This window comes from Dermochelys coriacea, chromosome 25, assembly GCF_009764565.3.
Source record: "Dermochelys coriacea isolate rDerCor1 chromosome 25, rDerCor1.pri.v4, whole genome shotgun sequence".
Classification (NCBI taxonomy): Eukaryota; Metazoa; Chordata; order Testudines; family Dermochelyidae; genus Dermochelys; species Dermochelys coriacea.
In genome coordinates, this window is record NC_050092.1 from 4,924,815 (window position 1) to 4,944,682 (window position 19,868).

At 47.6% G+C, this 19,868-nt stretch overlaps 1 protein-coding gene across 3 annotated transcripts in view; it reads right to left on the reverse strand.

Annotated features, from left to right (window-relative positions):
* ATP8B3 (ATPase phospholipid transporting 8B3) overlaps positions 1-19,572 on the reverse strand; it is a 62,926-nt gene extending 43,354 nt beyond the window's left edge. Inside the window, exon 1 of one of the 3 annotated variants that reach the window (XM_043502690.1) lies at positions 19,259-19,572. In XM_043502690.1, the coding sequence (XP_043358625.1) occupies positions 19,259-19,313 (55 nt within the window). In that variant the 5' untranslated portion in view covers positions 19,314-19,572. Of the gene's footprint in view, positions 1-7,535; positions 7,647-19,258 lie in introns of those variants that run through there. The other 2 variants (XM_043502691.1, XM_043502692.1) reach the window with 2 other exon arrangements.
* Between the last annotated feature and the right edge of the window lie 296 nt (positions 19,573-19,868).

Here is a 19,868-nt window from a genome sequence, read left to right on the forward strand (position 1 = left end):
TTGTTGCCCTCCGCTGGGCGTTTTCCAATTTTTCCACATCCTTCTTGTCGTGTGGGGCCCAAAACTGGACACAGTACTCCAGATGAGGCCTCATCAATGTCGAATAGAGGGGAATGATCACATCCCTCGATCTGCTGGCAATGCCCCTACTTATACAGCCCAAAATGCCATTGGCCTTCTTGACAAAAAGGGCTCACCGTTGACTCATATCCAGCTTCTCATCCACTGTAACCCCTAGGTCCTTTTCTGCAGAACTGTTGCCTAGCCATTCGGTCCCTAGTCTGTACCGGTCCATGGGATTCTTCCGTCCTAAGTGCAGGACTCTGCACTTGTCCTTGTTGAACCTCATCAGATTTCTTTTGGCCCAATCCTCTAATTTGTCTAGGTCCTCTGTATCCTATCCCTACCCTCCAGCATATCTACCACTCCTCCCAGTTCAGTGTCATCTGCAAACTTGCTGAGGGTGCAATCCATCCCATCATCCAGATCATTAATGAAGTTATTGAACAAAACTGGCCTGAGGACTGACCCTTGGGGCACTCCACTTGATACTGGCTGCCAACTAGACGTGGAGCCATTCATCACTACCCGCTGAGCCCGACAATCTAGCCAGCTTTCTATCCACCTTATCGTCCATTCATCCAGCCCATACTTCTTTAACTTACTGGCAAGAATAGTGTGGGAGACCGTGTCAAAAGCTTTGCTAAAGTCAAGGAACAACACGTCCACTGCTTTCCCCTCTTCCACAGAGCCAGTTATCTTGTCATAGAAGGCAATTAGATTAGTCAGGCATGACTTGCCCTTGGTGAATCCATGCTGACTCTTCCTGATCACTTTCCTCTCCTCTAGTGCTTCAGAATTGATTCCTTGAGGACCTGCTCCATGATTTTTCCAGGGACTGAGATGAGGCTGACTGGCCTGTAGTTCCCAGGATCCTCCTTCTTCCCTTTTTTAAAGATGGGCACTACATTAGCCTTTTTCCAGTCATCTGGGACCTCCCCCGATCACCCTGAGTTTTCAAAGATAATGACCAATGGCTCTGCAATCACATCCGCCAACTCCTTTAGTACCTTCAGATGCAGCACAGGTCCTGCTAATAGCATCAATTACAGGAAGTTTCGTTTAGCCTAAGTAATAAAGGCCTGTATGTTTAGAGCAAAATCTAGCAATGATTCCCCAAGTGCATGTGCAGATTATTCTGGAAGAATTTGACTTTAAGTGCTCTAAGTCACATCCTTGGGATACCCTAAAATTCCACCCAGTTACCTCTGCATTGAGCCCAATAATTTAGATTTGAGCAAACATCTCTTCCAGAAACGCAGCCAGTCTGGATCTGAAGGCATTGAGAGATGCAGAGTTCATCACTGCCCTTGGGAGTTCGTTCCAGTGGTTAATCATAGCTTTGCAGCTCATGAATTCATTACAGCTATTCAGACTTTGCAGGGACAGGACTCCCACTCAAATCAGAGTGGCCAATGCCTAAAGAAGGGCTCCAGGATCTGGCCCAACATTGATGTGGTTTTCTCTGGGATGAGGTGACCAAACCTGTATTTAAGATTAAGCCAGCACTAACAGTTGACACAGCAGCATCAGCATGGATTATCTTTTAGCCTCACCTTAGTTCAGCCCCAGATGCTCAGAACAACTCCTCGATATTTCCCCCCTCAAGAGGTTACAAGAAATTGATTGGGACCATCATCATGTAGGAGAAACTCTGTCCCCTCCTGCAATCCCAACCAAGTGTCTATCACACCCAGAGAGCAAGTGCCTCAGTCAATTACAAGATTGGCTTTATGCCCAGTAATCCAAAGACCTTCTGCACAGGTATGTTGTGGAGTTTAATTACTGTTTGTGAAATGCTTTGTGATCTTTGGATGAAAGGAACTAGCGAGGCATGAAGCATTAATTACCTCATTAGGTAATAATCCCAGACAGAAGTCTTCCCTGTCATTATTTTTTATGCCTTCCCTTTGATCACCTCCCTTTTTTCCTTCTTTTTCTCTCTTCTTTCACTGAAGTGTCTCTTTCTCTCTCTTTTCCTTTTTTCCTCTTCCCATCACTCTGATTACGACACAGCGCAATTTAGTTGGATGCTGTTTGCCCCGACACACATGAGCACCAAACACTTTAGGGAGACACTCACAACACCCCTGAGGCAAGGCGATCCCAGATCTGACAACCCCAGATCCAAATTCGCCTGAACTTTGGGGATGTCAGTTCTCTGTAGTGCAGCTCCAATTTGGGCATGGCTGCTGAGTCCAGATCAAGGGCTGGTATACGTACAAACTTGCACCAAAATAAGTGAATCTGTTTTAGGTCATATCTTTTGTTACCAAATAGGACACGTTTACTCCAAAATAACCATTCCCCAAAATCCCAAAGGTGTGAATTAACACCCCAATGTAGGGGATCCCTGTGCAGTGACACTGGACAGCACTGGCTAGGCGCTTCAAAGCCAGAGAGAACCACAAGGCTTGTCTGTGTCCAGCAGCCTCAATAAAGAATTCCCTTTGAATACAATACAGCCCTGCCTCATCCCTACAGCTGTCAGATCTCAACTTCTGCACCGAGTCTCATTGGTCCTCCTAGTGTCCCACACAAGCAGGAGATGGCTGGAAGGGGTCAGAGAGAGACCCATGGCTCCTCTTCCTCCCTGCGTCAGCTGAGGGTGCAGCAGGAGGTATGTTGCCCTGCTAAGGCTGGTGCAGTGGCAGTGCCCACGTTCCCCAGTTGGGAGCCCCTGAGGAGAGGGAGAATTGTTCCTGCCCCCCCCACTCCTGACACTGGAAACGGCAAAAATCTCACCGACGGAGAAAGCACTTCTTTTTTTAAAAAAAATGCGTTTCTCCAGAAATAAACTAACCCTAGAGAGAATCTGATGTTACATCTCACTGACTCAAGCTGGAATGCATAAGGAGGGCCATGTGGTTCCTGCTTTGGGCATGACTGGCCCCTTCAGAAGGGAGCTTTTGTGCTCAGAGAAAGTTCTAATATATAGCATCTCCCTGATATACTTGGCATTTCTGAGCCCCATTGTACCAATGAATAATTTTTGTGTTATTATTTTCTGCTTGGATTGCTCAGCAGCTCAGAAATACCGATGTTCCCAGCTGCTGCCAAAAACCCCCAAACAAACAGCTCAGCTAATTAAGCACCTGCAGCTGGCAGGATTTGAGGCACATCATTGAAATGGAAGCTGGGTGTGTGCACGTGTACATGCATCTGGATTAACTGTCACCTAAAAGGGACGCAACACATATCTTGCTGCTGGGAAAAAGAAACCTGAGTCGAAAACCAAAAAAAAGTGGGGGCAGAGGAGAAAGAACGAAGTTCAAATGATCTATGAAATATTTCCACACAAAAAAATACACAGCAAGTTTGGTTCCAAGAAAATTCTTAGCCTTCCATAAATACCATTAATCACGCAGGTAATTACAAATAAAAATTATAAACCAGGCACCACTTGCATAATCCAGCTCCTCTCGAGACTCAGCTCTCACTTCTCACAATCGAGGAAGGTGGCTTTATTGGTTAAAAAAACAACCTAATTTAGAGGGAAGGAGAAGGCCACTATACAGATCAAAAAATATATTAGAAAAAATAGAAAGCAGATAATAATGAACATAAATCAGAAGCTAGGAATTACAGAAAACTGATGAAGGGAAGCAAGGGGACAAAAGGAAACATCTATGACCAGTGAGTTAAGGACAACAAGGAGGATCTTTTAAAGTATATTCGGAACAAAAAGAATCCTAACAATGGTATTGGTCCATTATTAGATGGAAATGGTAGAATTATCAAAAAAAAAATGCAGAAAAAGCAGATGTGTTCAATGAATATGGGAAATATATTACATGATAAAACTCTTTCCATTTCACTAGTAACTCAAAGGATGTTAAGCAGCAGCTATTAAAGTCAGACATTTTTAAATCAGCAGGTCTGGATAATTTGCATCCAACAGTTTTTAAAACAGCTGACTGAGGAGCTTGCTGGACCGTTAATGTTGATTTTCAATAAGTCTTAGAACACCAAAGAAGTTCCACATGACTGAAAGAAAGCTAATGTTGTGTCAGTATTTACAAAGGGTAAAAGGGATGTCCCAGATAATTTTTGGCCTGTCACTCTGACATCGATCCTGGGCCAGATAATGGAGAGGCTAATATGGGACTTGATTAATAACGGATAAAAAGGGGGTACTATGATTAATGCCAGTCAACATGGGTTTATGGAAAATAAAGCATGTCAAATTAACTTGATATTTTGAATGGAATAACAAATTTGGATGATAAAGGTAATAGTGTTGATGTAATAGACTTAGATTTCTGTAAAGCATTTGACCCAGTATCGCATGGTCTTTTGATTAAAAAATTAGAAAGATGTAAAATTAACATGGCACACATTAAATGGATTAAAATCTATCTTACTGATAGGTCTCAAAATGTAACTGTAAACAGGGAATTGATCAGGTGTGTTTCCAGTGGGGTCCCGCAGGGATTGGTTCTGATCCTATACTACTTAATGTTTTTATTAATGACCTGGAAGAAAACATAAAATCCTCACTGACAAAGTTTGCAGATAACACAAAAATTGGGGAAGTGGTAAATAGTGAAGAGGACAGGTCACAATGCGGAGTGATCTGGATTGCTTGGTAAACGTGGCACAAGCCAACAATATGTATTTTAATAGGACTAAGTGTAATAGGTATATCTAGGAACAAAGAATGCAGGGCATACTGACAGGGGGACTCTATCCTGGGAAGCAATGACTTTGAAAAAGATTTGGGGGTCGTGGTAGATAATCAGTTGAATATGAACTCGCAGTGCAACACTGTGGCCAAAAGGGCTAATGTAATTCTTGGATGTATAATCGGGGAACTTCAAATAGGAGCAAAGAGATGATTTTACCGCTGTATCTGGCACTGGTGCGACCACTGCTGGAATCCTGTGTCCAGTTCTGATGCCCACAACTCAAGAAGGATGTTGGATAGGGTTCAGAGAAGAGCCACAAAAATGATTAAAGGAGTAGAAAACATGCCTTATAGTGACAGACTCAAAGAGCTCAATCTATTTAGTTTAACAAAGAGAAGGTTAATGGAGGACTTGATCACAGTCTGTAAGTACCTACATGGGGAACAAATATTAAATAATGGGCTCTTCAATCTAGCAGAAATCCAATAGCTGGAAGTTGAAGCTTGACAAATAAGACTAGAAATAAGGTATAAATTTTTAACAGTGAGAGTAATTAACCACTGGAACAACTCACCAAGGGTCGTGGAGGATTCTCCATCACTGAAAATTTTGAAATCAAGACTGGATGTTTTTCTAAAAGATTTGTTCTAGGGATTATTTGGGGAATTTCCAGGTCCATGTTACACAGGAGGTTAGACTAAATCATCTCAATGGTCCCTTCTGGCCTTTGAATCTGTGAACTTCCTCCAGTTCCCCTTTATGCTCTTCCCAATCCTCTTGCCTTCCTGCTTCCACTTCTTTTTCCGTTGCTGCTTCTTGTAGTGCTGCCCTCTCTGCCTGGCACAGCTCTTTGGGACAGAGGAAGCTCCTCTCTCTAGGAGTGTAAGGCCTGGTGTGAACTGGCGGGGCTATACCGGCAGGTCTTATTGCTAAGCACGGTTCCAGAAAGGAGATTTCCCATCCCACTGATTCCTCAGGTCCAGCTTTTGTGCAGCAGACTGCTTATGAATGCCTGCTTATTCGCAGTTGACCCTGCAGCTGTCATCAGCAGAACCAGCATCTGTCAATGCCATCCAGGCAAACAATGGTGCCAACTTACACGGCATTAACAGGATTGTTAGGAAAGTTCTGACCAGCTAAACCTGTGAACACCCATTGACAGCAATGGCAGTATCACCCACTCCAAATCAGGAGATTATCATTAAAAAATGGTGAGATTTTGGTTTCTTAGCTTTAGGTTACCCTTGGGTCACATTTCCAAGTTTTTCTCTGTAGAAAGCATTCTTTTTTTAAGGAAAACCAAGATTCTCATTTATTCCCAGGACTCCAGGAGCCAGGGCTTTCAGAAAATTACAAGACTCTCAATAAACTCACAAGAGTCAGCAATACCACAATGAGGCTGTACAGGGGTCACTGAGAATAGAATTTGACCAGCAAAGTCTTTACTCCTGATGATGATAGATAACATTACATAAATTAGTACCCATATTACAGCAGCAAGAGGTGTGGTGCAGCGGCCCACATATTTAGCTATTAATGTAGACAGGGCTCAAACATCTTTACCACTGCTTCAGGAAACTCATTCAGAACAGCAGCGAAAACGTCTGAGTTCTTATCCCATTTCTACCCCTAAAACTAACCCCAGTGGTGAGAGGGGGAGCGTGGTTCATCCACTAATTTTTCTAGGGCAGACAAGACCTCAGAGTCCAGGGCTTGCAGGGCTGGCTGCTAAACGGATCATTTTTGCTATGGATAAACACAGAACCCCACACGCCGGTGTCGTAGAGTGGAAACTGCATAGGATACAGGCAGGAACACAAGATAAAACAACACTGAACAGAATGGGGCACACAGGAAGCCCCGCTCCTGCAACAGTGAGACACCACTGTGAGAGCAACCCTCCTTAGAGAGAAGCTGCCCACCCACAATTTGCATGTGATTATTTCAGGGTGAAAATCCAGGCTTAAAGGCACACACAAAAAATCGGGCCTCTCCTCTGGATTCCACTTACCCTCCCCTAGCCAGCCCATTGCCCTCCCGTATCAACTTCCTTCCTCCACAACCTCCCCACCCCACCCTTCAAATTCTGTCCACATTTCCATTTCCCTCAGTCTCCGAACCCCCTCCCCAGATCTCCTGCAGTCTCTGCCCCCTGCATGCTCCTGTCTCCAACATCCTCCCTCCCTGTCCCCTCCTTCTCTCATCCTTCGCTTTCTTCCTCAATGCCTTTGGCCCCATAACCTCACTTCCTGCCCCCCATAATCTCCAAGTCTCCCCTCTCCCATCCCACCTCTCTCTCCCCTGCCCGCCCCCCATTTCTCAGCCTTCTGTCTCCTTCACTTTCCCCTACATTCCCCTCCCTCTGCAGCCTCCCCCTTCCCCAGACCCTGGACGGGCCTCCCTGTATTCATTTGCCCCCCATCTCCTGCCCTGCACACCCCACCATTCCACTGCCCCAATCTCCCTCCCTGCCCCCATATCCCACTGCCCCCACTTCCCCTCTCTGCCAGCACACATCTCTGCCCCTACAGCTTCCCCTGCACCCCACAGACACACATTCCCCTTTCCACTGCCCCAATCTCCCTCCCTGCCCCCATATCCCACTGCCCCCACTTCCCCTCTCTGCCAGCACACATCTCTGCCCCTACAGCTTCCCCTGCACCCCACAGACACACATTCCCCTTTCCACTGCCCCAATCTCCCTCCCTGCCCCCATATCCCACTGCCCCCACTTCCCCTCTCTGCCAGCACACATCTCTGCCCCTACAGCTTCCCCTGCACCCCACAGACACACATTCCCCTTTCCATGCTCGCCTGACCCCACCCTGTCTCCTGCCTGGGACACACATGGTGAAGGAGGAGCAGCCATCTTCCTTGAGGGCAGCCTGGCTTCAAACAGCAGGCAATGGCAGCCATCTTCAGTCAGGGCAGCCTCTCTGCCACCTGCCAGGGGGCTGATGGTGGCCATCTTGATGGTGGGCAGCCTGTGAGCTTCACCGTCCATTGAGAACAATGGGGAGGCCTGCAGCCATTTTTAGTAAGGGCAAAAACTCATGTGGCAAGTCCCCACGGTGTCCCCACGTGGCATGCACCTGCTGGCTCATTGCTGGGTACCTTCCCCCTGCCCAAAGGAGCTGGAGGGAAAGGAACCAGGATCCCACAATCCCCAGGAAAGGGAAGGGGGGCAGGCCAGGGAGAGAGCCAGGCTGGGACCAGCCAGGTGGGAGCCGGCTGCGGGGGCGAGGCCGGGTAGCGGGCAGCCTCGGCGCTGGGCCCTGAAAGCCAAAAGCCAGGCTGAGCAGCAGCCTTTGGGAAGCCGGGAGGCAGCAGTAGCTATGGGTCGGGGGGGTTACATGGGCACCAGAAGGAGGATGCCACGACAATACTATGAACAAAGGACCTGAGCTCTGGCCAGTGGGATCTGCAAGCTACAGTTGTATTGCCTCTGAGAGAGGGGTAGATTGCAGGGTGGATTACTAGGCCTGAAGAGACCCACAGGGTGCTGTCCCCTTATACCCCTGTACTGGGCTTCCCCTAAGGGGCCAGATTAGGAGCTGTTGGGTGCATCGTTGCTGAAACCGTGTCCAGGGTAGATGCCCCTTTGATTTTCAAGCCACCCTAGCAAAGGAAGCCAGAGCGTTTTGTGGGAACTCTCAGCATGCATGGCACACCTAGCCTGCAGCCAGACACCGAGAGGAAAAGGTGAGCCCTAGCACTCCCAGGGGGGTCAGTTACACAACCCTCCCCCAGACTAGGGGAGGAACCGCTGCTTCCTGGTGCAGAGAGCTTCCTGGTTCGATCTGCGTTAACCCCTGCGTGTCTGCAGGAGAGGAATCTTTCTGCAGAAAACATCATGGATTAGTCATTATTTCTCATCAACAGCTCACATTTCTCAAGCCTCGACACCCATGTGTCAGTACTGCAGGCCAAAATGGAGGCTGATCCTGGGGTTAAGGCACTGGATGGGACTCTGGAGAGATAGGTGCAATTCCTAGCACTGCCCCTAAATCATTTTGCCTTATTGTGTCTGCAAAGTGTGCATAATAATCCTCTTTTGTCTTGGCTATTTAGATTGAACATTCTTCAGGACAGGTTTCAGAGTAGCAGCCGTGTTAGTCTGTATTCGCAAAAAGAAAAGGAGTACTTGTAGCACCTTAGAGACTAACAAATTCATTTGAGCATAAGCTTTTGTGAGCTACAGCTCACTTCATCGGATGCATTTGCTGGAAAATACAGTGAGGAGATTTATATACACACACAGAGAACATGAAACAATGGTTTTTTTTCATACACACTGTAAGGAGAGGTTTCAGAGTAGCATCCGATGAAGTGAGCTGTAGCTCACGAAAACTTATGCTCTAATAAATTTGTTAGTCTCTAAGGTGCCACAAGTACTCCTTTTCTTTTTACTGTAAGGAGAGTGATCACTTAAGATGAGCCATCACCAGCAGCGGGGGGGCGGGGGGGAGGAGGAAAACCTTTCATGGTGACAAGCAAGGTGGGCCATTTCCAGCAGTTAACAAGAACATCTGAGGAACAGTGGGGGGTGGGGTGGGGGGAGAAATAACATGGGGAAATAGTTTTACTTTGTGTAATGACTCATCCATTCCCAGTCTCTATTCAAGCCTAAGTGAATTGTATCCAGTTTGCAAATTAATTCCAGTTCCGCAGTCTCTCATTGGAGTCTGTTTTTGAAGTTTTTTGTTGAAGGATAGCCACCCTCAGGTCTGTAATCGAGTGACCGGAGAGATTGAAGTGTTCTCCGACTGGTTTTTGAATGTTATAATTCTTGACATCTGATTTGTGTCCATTTATTCTTTTATGTAGAGACTGTCCAGTTTGACCAATGTACATGGCAGAGGGGCATTGCTGGCACATGATGGCATATATCACATTGGTAGATGCGCAGGTGAATGAGCCTCTGATAGTGTGGCTGATGTGATTAGGCCCTGTGATGCTGTCCCCTGAATAGATATGTGGACAGAGTTGGCAACGGGCTTTGTTGCAAGGATAGGTTCCTGGGTTAGTGGTTCTGTTGTGTGATGTGTGGTTGCTGGTGAGATTTGTTTCAGGTTGGGGAGCTGTCTGTAAGCAAGGACTGGCCTGTCTCCCAAGATCCGTGAGAGTGATGGGTCTTCCCTTAGGATAGGTTGTAGATCCTTGATGGTGCGTTGGAGAGGTTTTAGTTGGGGGCTGAAGGTGATGGCTAGTGGCGTTCTGTTATTTTCTTTGTTGGGCCTGTCGCAGTGCTGCTGATTTGAAGGTATACATTGTCCCCAAATGTGAAATAGTTATGGGTGAGGACAAAGTCACAAAGTTCAGTCACCAGGTTAGCCGTGACATTATCGAGGATACTGTTCCTGACGGCTTGTAGTCCATCTTTGTGTGGAATGTTGGTGTAGAGGCTTCTACATCCATAGTGGCTAGGATGGTGTTTTCAGGAAGATCACCGATGGATTGTAGTTTCCTCAGGAAGTCAGTGGTGTCTCGAAGATAGCTGGGAGTGCTGGTAACGTAGGGCCTGAGGAGGGAGTCTACATAGCCGGACAATCCTGCTGTCAGGGTGCCAATGCCTGAGATGATGGGGCGTCCAGGATTTCCAGGTTTATGGATCTTGGGTAGCAGATAGAATACCCCAGGTCGGGGTTCTTCAGGACAGGGACTGTCCCTTACAATTTACAGTGCCTTGGGGTCTTTAGCAGGTGCTGTCCCACTAATAACAGTTCGGAGATTTTTCGACCTTTCTCCACACTGATGCCCATTGCTTGTAACTGAGGATTCAAGTAGGGACTTGCCTCCTACCCTTCTACTAACAGCAGAGCTTCGAAAAGTACTTCTGTGTGTCAAGTTTTTATTTATAACAGAGTAAGGAAACCACTCCAACACCAGGGCTGTGCGAAGAAACGGCAGCTGCCTTTTAAATCTGCATAGCGTCTTCTAGCTGTTCCACTTATGGCTCGCTCGCCCTCCTGCATCAGTTTTAACTGAAAGGCCATCATCCTCTTCTTGCCGGAGTGGGAAGAAGCAGAGAGCTGCACAATGTCCATTTCTCTAGCCTTTGGATGGGGCTGTGCTCTCTGAGCATGGCCGGCCCCCTTTGTCATTTTTGTTTAAAATCCACAGAATCAACTCTGAATTTGTCCCCATGATGTAATGTGAACCTGACACTGAAGCACAGAGGCTAGAGCTGAAAAAGCCCCATTCAGTGCCATCTGTAACATCGCTCACGGTGAAGGACCCACAGGGCTGACCTAGGTTGGAATGAATCTAAAGGGGATTCTGTGTTGAGGCTGGTGGACACAGACAGCTGCTGTGGGTCACAGGAGATCTGCATTCAAAGGGTTTCCCTCAGTTATCAAAAAAACACCCTGGGGTGGCGATACCTATGCCATAAAATCGATCTGCTGACAAATCTTATGTGCAATTTGAATTGTATTTGAAATAAATACCAGGCGTTCACCTAGATGTCAGTCATGATGAGAGGCCAGATGTTTTTCCTTTTCTCATAACATCAGGCTAGATAGGTCACTGGCCTACACTAGCCCAATTGCATGTGTAATGATCTGTCCCTTCATGGCTTCTATCCAAGTTTAACCTGAAAACTAGGGCTGTCAAGTGATAAAAAAATTAATCGCAATTAATCATGTGATTAATTGCACTGTTAAACAATAACAGAATACCATTTATTTAAATATTTTTGGATGTTTTCTACATTTTCAAATGTATTGATTTCAGTTACAACACAGAATACAAAGTGCACAGTGCTCACTTTATATTTATTTCTTATTACAATTATTTGCACTGTAAAAAAACAAAAGAAATAGTATTTTTCAATTCAGCTAATACAAGTACTGTAGTGCAATCTCTTTATCATGAAAGCTGAACTTACAAATGTAGAATTATGTGCAAAAAAAAAAACTGCATTCAAAAATAAAACAATGTAAAATTTTAGAGCCTGCAAGTCCACTCAGTCCTACTTCTTGTTCAGCCAATCGCTCAGACAAAAAAGTTTGTTTACATTTGCAGGAGATAATGCTGCCTGCTTCTTGTTTACAATGTCACCTGAAAATGAGAACAGGCATTCCCATGGCACTGTTTTAGCCAGTGTTGCAAGATATTTATGTGCCAGATGCACTTAAGATTCATATGTCCCTTCATGCTTCAACCACCATTCCAGGGGACATGCATCCATGATGATGACAGGTTCTGCTCAATAACAATCCAAAGCAGTGCGGACCGACATGTTCATTTTCATTATCTGAGTCATTTTTCTTATTTGGTGGTTCGGGTCCTGTAGTTTCCGCATCAGAGTGTTGCTCTTTTAAGACTTTTGAAAGCATGCTCCACACCTCGTCCCTCTCAGATTTTGGACTGCATTTCAGATTCTTAAACCTTGGGTTGAGTGCTATAGCTATCTTTAGAAATCTCACATTGGTACCTTCTATGCGTTTTGTCAAATCTGCAGTGGAAGTGTTCTTAAAATGAACAACATCTGCTGGATCATCATCCGAGACTGCTGTAACATGATATATATGGCAGAATGTGGGTAAAACGGAGCAGGGGACATACTATTCTCCCACAAATGTAATTAACATGTTCTTTTTTTAACAAGCGTCATTGGCATGGAAACATGTCCTCTGGAATGGTGGCCAAAGCATGAAGGGGCAAAGGAATGTTTAGCATATCTGGCATGTAAATATCTTGCAATGCGAGCTACAACAGTGCCATGCAAATACCCGTTCTCAGTTTCTGGTGACATTGTAAATAAGAAGAGGGCAGCATTATCTCCTGTAAATGTAAAAAAACTTGTTTGTCTGAGTGATTGGCTGAAGAAGAAGTAGGACTGAATGGACTTGAAGGCTCTGAAGTTTTACATTGTTCTGTTTTTGAATGCAGTTATGTAACAAAAAAATCTACATTTGTAAGTTGTGGTTTCACGATAAAGAGACTGCACTTCAGTACTTGTATGAGGTGAATTGAACAATACTATTTCTTTTGTTTATCGTAGATTCATAGATTCATAGATACTAAGGTCAGAAGGGACCATTCTGATCATCTAGTCTGACCTCCTGCACAGCGCAGGTCACAGAATCTCACCCACCCACTCCTATGAAAAACCTCACCCATGTCTGAGCTATTGAAGTCCTTAAATCATGGTTTAAAGACTTCAAGGAGCAGAGAGGCCTCCCTCAAGTCAACCATGTCCCATGCTACAGAGGAAGGCGAAAAACCTCTAGGGCCTCTCCAATCTGCCCTGGAGGAAAATTCCTTCCCGACCCCAAATATGGCAATCAGCTAAACCCTGAGCATATGGGCAAGATTCACCAGCCAGATACTACAGAAAATTTTTACAGTGCAAATATTTATAATCAAAAATAATATACACTTTGATTTCAATTACAACACAGAATACAATGTATATGAAAATATAGAAAAACATCCAAAAGATTTAATACATTTCAGTTGGGGTTCTATTGTTTTACAGTGCGATTAATACTGCAATTAATTGCGATTAATTTTTTGAGCTAATTGCATGAGTTAACTGCGATTAATCGACAGCCCTTCCAAAAACCCCAGACCCAACAGCTGCCACAAGCTGCTACAGAGCATTGAGCTGGACTTTTATCTGGAGACAGTGTAAGGAAGAATGGCCCATGATTAGGTGCCCACCTAGGTTCAGTTCCCTGCTCTCCCACACATTCCTGCGCGACCTGGAGCCAGCCCCTTTGGCTCTCTGTACCCCAGTTCCCTATCTGTACAATGGGGATAAAACATTACAAATTAGGACATGCTCAGCTCCTTTGGTAATGGAGGAAGAGGGAGCAATGAAATACCTTGGCTAGACGGATAGCTTTGGCTCCCTACAGAGCTAGCATGTGTGTGAGCTACAGCATAATGGCTGCAATTAATGGATTTGTTACAACAGAACCTATGCAGCGAAAGAAGAAAATAAAGGCAAGGAAAAGTGTGAGCTCCTTAAACAATGGCACTGAGCCTCAGCAACGAGGCACCATCACTCTGAGCTTTGTCACTCAGACCTGCACTGTGTTGCTTATATGACAGTAACACCTAGAGGCCCCAACTGAGATGGTTTCCCATTGTGCTAGGTGCTGTACATACACAGTAAGAGACAGAACCTGCCCCAAAGAGCTTACAATCGAAATAGACATCTGACTCCAAGTCAGTACCCTACCCACTGCCCCACAATGTCTCACTGTATAGTCTCAGTGCCAAAGTCCCGACTCAGCATAAAATCCATCCAAGATGGATTCTCTGGGCGCCCATCTCTTCTTCGACTGTTCCAAAATCCTGGTCCGACATCTAGAGGGGATGTTCTCAGGAGAGTTGAGAAGGGGACCAAAAAAAAAGATGAAAGTGTGGGGATTTTCAGCACAAGGTCCATCTGTCACAGTCTGACCTGGTGAGGCAGTGTCACCCAGTGGTTAGGGCATGTGACTTCAAACCAGGAGAGCTGTGTTCTGTTCCGAGGTCTGCCACTGATCTGCTGAATGGTTGTGAGCAAGTCACTTTCTCCCCACCCACCTGCAACTTTTGACTGTTTGACAGCAGCTCTCTGGAGCAGGGACTCTCTGTCTCGACATGTTTGTACAGTGTCTAGCACAATGGGACTGCAAACCTGACTGGAGGATCGAATGCTGGTGACGCCCTTCTGACAACAAAAATTACTACATGACCCCAGGAGGGGGGACCGAACCTGAGCCTGGCCAAGACCCACTGCCTGGGATGGCATAAAGCCAATGCCTGAGCCCCACCACCCCAGGCAGGGGGCCAAAGCCCAAGGGGGGCCTGTAACCTGAGCCTCACCACCCAGGGCTGAAGCCTTTGGGCTTTGGCTTCGGCCCCAGGTGGTGGGGCTGGGACTTGGGCTTCAGCCCCGAGCCCCAGCAGGTCTAATGCCAGCACTGGCGACCCCATTAAAACGGTTTGAGAACCGCTGATCTAATGTATAAACAACACCGATCTGCTCCAGCGCACTCGCCCAGATATAAAGCTGCTCATTCCTAACGAATGTTCTTACTGGAGAGAGGCGCATTGCACTGGGGGCTGTTGACACCCAGCCCAGGTAGATTGCCCTCAGTCTGAGGCAGCAGCATGTTACGTTCCTTTGCACAAGACGGAGGGCAGCAGACCAAGTGCTGGGTTAGACACAAATGTCCGTCTCCTGTTAAACTTTGTACTTGTTCCAGGGGGTTACCACTGTCCCCCATGGAGGGAGAGTTGGTGTTTGCACAGATGCACATGGCTGGGATCTAGGATCCCCCCACTTGACCAGAGAAGCTGTGTGCTAACATACCACCTCACTAGTTCCAAAGAAGCCCGTTGCTAACCAGAGCTAAGGCAACAGACGTCATAGGTAGGCCCAGGCCAATACTCGCCGCCTGGCATCGCACCAAGCAGAACATTTCAAACATACTCTTGTCTAGTCCTGTCAGCCGGAAAAATCAAACAATGAGCAAGAAATCCAAATGGCTCACGAAGTGAGACAGAGATGCCGCAGACTTGAAGAAAGGAATGTGTCAAAAATAAACAGAAGGAAAGAAAATCTCACCAGGCAAACACCTGCTGCAGGAGTGTCGTAGAGAGAGTGAGAACCCAACATTATCCTTAGAGCAGTGCACAGAGGCCCCAACCAAGATCAAGGCCCCATTGTGCTAGGCGCTGTACATATACAAAGAGTTTACAAAAAACACAGACATAACAGGCCAAGGGGAGGAGGAAAAATGCAGGCTTACCCAACCTCACCCAGGAAGTCAATGGCAGAGAACCCACATCTCCTGAACCCAGTCTAGTGACCCATCTACCAAGCCAGATCACATCCCTCCATGAAGGGGATGGGAGAGGGAATTCACTTCACACCAGCGCAGGGACAGAGGGGAGGAAGCTGGAACCCCACTATTTAGAGGCTACCAAGGCTGGTGTGGCCAGGGGCTGTTCCTTAGTAGGGGGTTGCACCTACTCTGTGGCCCCTTTGCATCATCCCAGCTGGCACAAATTAAACCCAGGTCTCCGGAGTGCCAGTCTAGTTCTCTACCCACTACATCCACTCCCTTTCCTTTGATGGCAAAAGTGACTCTGGGACTTAGGCTCCTAAGTCACTTTGGTGCTTTTGAAAAATTTTATCCCTAGTCTCCTACCGCAGCACGTCCTGCTCCACCAGCAACGCCAGCCTCGGTGCCCTGTCTCCTTGCCTTTACCAGCCCCCTCTTCTGCACAAAGTGTCCAGCCAGCTGAGATCTGCCAAGACACTTCAGCATTCAGATCCAGCCTTACAACTCGCTTCCTTCTTCTGTGCTGCCCACGCAAAGCCAGTCAGTAATAACAGCGGATTATATTCTCATTGCTATTGTTTATTGGACTGCAACAGGGCCTACAGACTCCAGTCAGGGCCTGAGTAAGATCTACGTATGTACAGGGCCTAGCACAAAGGTGGTGTCTGCCCCAAAGATAGGAGGGGCGGCCTGGCAGTTAGGACACAAATTGGCAATTTAGGAAAGCCGGGTTCAGTTCCTGCTTTAGCCGTTGACTTTCACTGTGACTTTGGGAAAGTCACTTCACCAGCTGTGTGCCTCAGTTTCCCATCTGTAAAATGGGCACAATGCTGCCCTGCCTCATAGGATTGTTGTGGTGACTGTGACATGTGCCAGCACTACTGTAATGAGGGCTAGGTAGAGTCAAAGAGGTTTAAACTGAGACACTTTAAATCAAACCTTACAGATGCCTGGTGCAACCATGGGATTTCATTGCTGTAACCCCGGTCCCATCCTACCCCTTCCCTGCTCACGGCTGAAGTAAGACAGTGAGCTTTTCAGTCTCTTATCGGACTCCGTTGAATGGTGCTGTGCCCACTCATGGTGGGTGCGAACATGGCCCTGGTGCCTAAGCATAGCACGGCTCCTCTGATGTTATCAAGTGTATCAAACACAGACATACATATTTCGGGCTAGGTTTGCCCCCTGCCCTGTGAAAGGGGCAGCCTGTGGCTGCTCTGCCCCGGGACCAGAGCAAGGACGGTGCAGCCTAGTGAACCTAGTCAGAGGCTACACCAGGTGTTTATAAGCCCTGCCCTGAACCCCGCGGCCTGTCACCAGAACCTTTCAATTGTGTCCACGCCCCCACCACCACTATCAACAGTTATGTATCATCTCTGAACCTTGCACAATGCGGTACCTGGGACAGATTGCATTTTACCCTTAGGTCTTGTCTCCGCAGCCAAAACTCCACCCATGCTCTGGCCCTCCCCAGCCAGCTGCAAAAGGGGTGAGGGAGTCCTGGGCTGCTTTCCATCAAATGCTATGGCCTGCGGTCTAGGGAGCCCAGTAAGGGGGCATTTAACCCACTTCATGGGGGTCACACTCTGGCACTTAATGCTCTAGCGAGGAACATAGAATGAGCCCGCAGAACCTTCCTGTGTGCCGCGTGGGTGAGTTAACACAGCCCGAGGGACCGAGCTTCTGAGAAAACCGGTCACACTGACATGCTGGTGCATCAACAACATAGATCTGGTCTTAGCTCTTAAAACAGATGGAACCAGTGTAATCCCAGCAGCAGAACCAGGGCAGGGACACAGGGCAGCATGTCCCCATGAAGACGCCAAGCCCTCTGCATCAGAGCTGGGATCTCTTAGGGTCCAATCTGGTGCTCCGGGGAGGAGGTATGTTGACTTCAGGGTGACTGCTCCTGCTCGCATGACTAAGGCCTCCCCGTGTGAGGAAGGAACTGCGGATGCAGGTACCTGATGGACTGCAGGCAGGATCTCTGCTACGGCTAGCTTGACTGATGCAGAGCACCAGAGAGACACCTGGGATTCTCCTGCTAGGGATAAATGAATGCAATCACAGTGCCCCCCACTGAGCTGCGGTTGTCCCCCAACTTCCCCCCAACTCTCTTTCCATTACAATTCAGCCCCATTATTTCCAAAGTTCCTGCACATTATCAGAATAACAGGACCAGAAAATACAAATAAGAATAAAACATCACTCTCATCTAGCGCTTCTCATCAGTTGACTTCAAAGGGCTTCACAAAGGCCGTCAATATCATCACCCCATCTTAGAGATGGGGCAACTGAGGCACAAAGTGACTTGCCCAAGGTCACCCGGCAGGCTAGTCGCAGAGCTACGAATAGAAGCCGGCTCTCCTGAGACCCAGTGTATTGTGCTAGCCGCACTGCTGAGGAGGGCATTCACCCAGCCCTGCTATCCCCACTGCACTGCGGCTCCAGAAGAGATGCCCTGAGACTCCTACCTCAGATATAGGATTTAAAGCACCCTGAACACAAGCTCGGCAGACAAGTGGCGCACAGCAGCCTGCGTCACACTGCAGGCGGGAAGGCCAAAGCAATAGGACAAAACACCTACTCTTCTTAAAAGTGCCAGGGGCTCTTTAACACCCACAAGGAACAGAGAGCACCTGAGTTGTTATGGCCTTGTCCAAAAGATAAAAGTCACGGAACTTGGCTGATCTGCAGCATCATGGGAGGATAAAAGGACGACTGAACCCGACAGCGATCTTATCCCGCAGTAGCCAGGGAGTCCGGGCAGTTCACAGCTGATGGTCAGACCGTTCAGCCAGCCTCTACCCTCTCACGCATCCCGATTTGTCCTCTGCCAGGGGCAGGTGGTGACAGTGGCTGTTAAAAGCCCCCCACCCATTAGTGAAAATTTTGAAGGAAAACTTGTCAGTTCAGGTGTTCTGATACCACCACAAGGATCCTCATCGCAGATGGTGTAGACGGATGGACAGACAGATATAGAGGAACGTGTAACATGGTGAATGGACAGTCAGAGAAGAGTGGGTGATAGATAGATAGATAGATAGATAGATAGATAGATAGATAGATAGATAGATAGATAGATAGATAGATAGATGTGTCTGATGATAGACAGCTCATGGTTACCTCTTCAATCACTGGATTAGATGGTGAGACCCTCACACATAGCTGTCCTTTACCAGAGTTCCTTGACTTCTCTGCCCTCTCCCCGGCTAAGCTGATATGACCACCCAGTGAATGCCAGTCTCTTGGCTCTTCGGTAGCTGTCTTCCCTGACCCCTCCAGCCTCACGGGCATAGCTGCAATTCTGATTTCACTCCACGTGTCCCGCGCAGAGTGACATCCCCCAGGCTCCTGCAGAGACGGCCCCAAACACACCCGCTTACCAGCACAATTGAGACTATTGCTATAAGAAAAGGAATACTTGTGGCACCTTAGAGACTAACAAATTTATTTGAGCATAAGCTTTTGTGAGCTACAGCGCACTGCATCCGATGAAGTGAGCTGTAGTTTACGAAAGCTTATGCTTAAATAAATTTGTTAGTCTCTAAGGTGCCACAAGTACTCCTTTTCTTTTTGCAAATACAGACTAACATGGCTGCTACTCTGAAACCTGACTATTGCTATAGTATTAGAAAACCAGCCAGGTGGCCCAGCCCCTACCTCCCCGCTCCATTCCCCACAGGCCTTGTTAGGCGGCTGCTGGATGTCATCGACTAGACACGCAAATCACAACAGAGCCACGAACGACTCTCTAGCAACCAGGCCCATGGCTCTTACCGGCTCCTGGGTCTCTGTGGGTCCTGTTCTGGGTCGCAGCCCTTCTGCCTCCCATGTCCCGAAGCCACCTGGAACTGGGGGAAGAGGAGAACTGAAAAGATACCCGCTGGCACCCAGAGCTTTTCAATGCAACAGCGAGCCAGAGGGAGGCAGAGATTGGGACATGTCGGGCTCCTCCCAGAATCTCTACAAAAGCAGAGGCAGCTGTCGAACCTGCACGGCTCACCTGCCCCCAAACAAAACCTCCTTCATTCCAGGCCAGCGCTGGAGCTCCTGCCAGAGCAGAGGGAGCCAGGGGGTTTGTGGTGGCACTCCACAAATGCAGTAAGAACCGCCCCCCGCCCTCGCTACCCAACCTCTGCTGGGACATGGGTGTTGTTTTTTCTTTACACAATAGACTTTCCCCAGCTGTGTTCAGCTGCCTGAGGCCAGCAGCCACAGGGTCTGGCGATGAGCTTGCCGGCCCATCGGGATGCTCTGCGTAACAGAGGATCTGTGGCTCAGTGCCATGCCTTTGGAGCACCACCACCCAGCCTCTGCCCCACAGCCAGGCACCCCCCCTGCAACCAAAGGCCACCCGACTGTTTGGATCTAGCCCCTCTGCTTCACC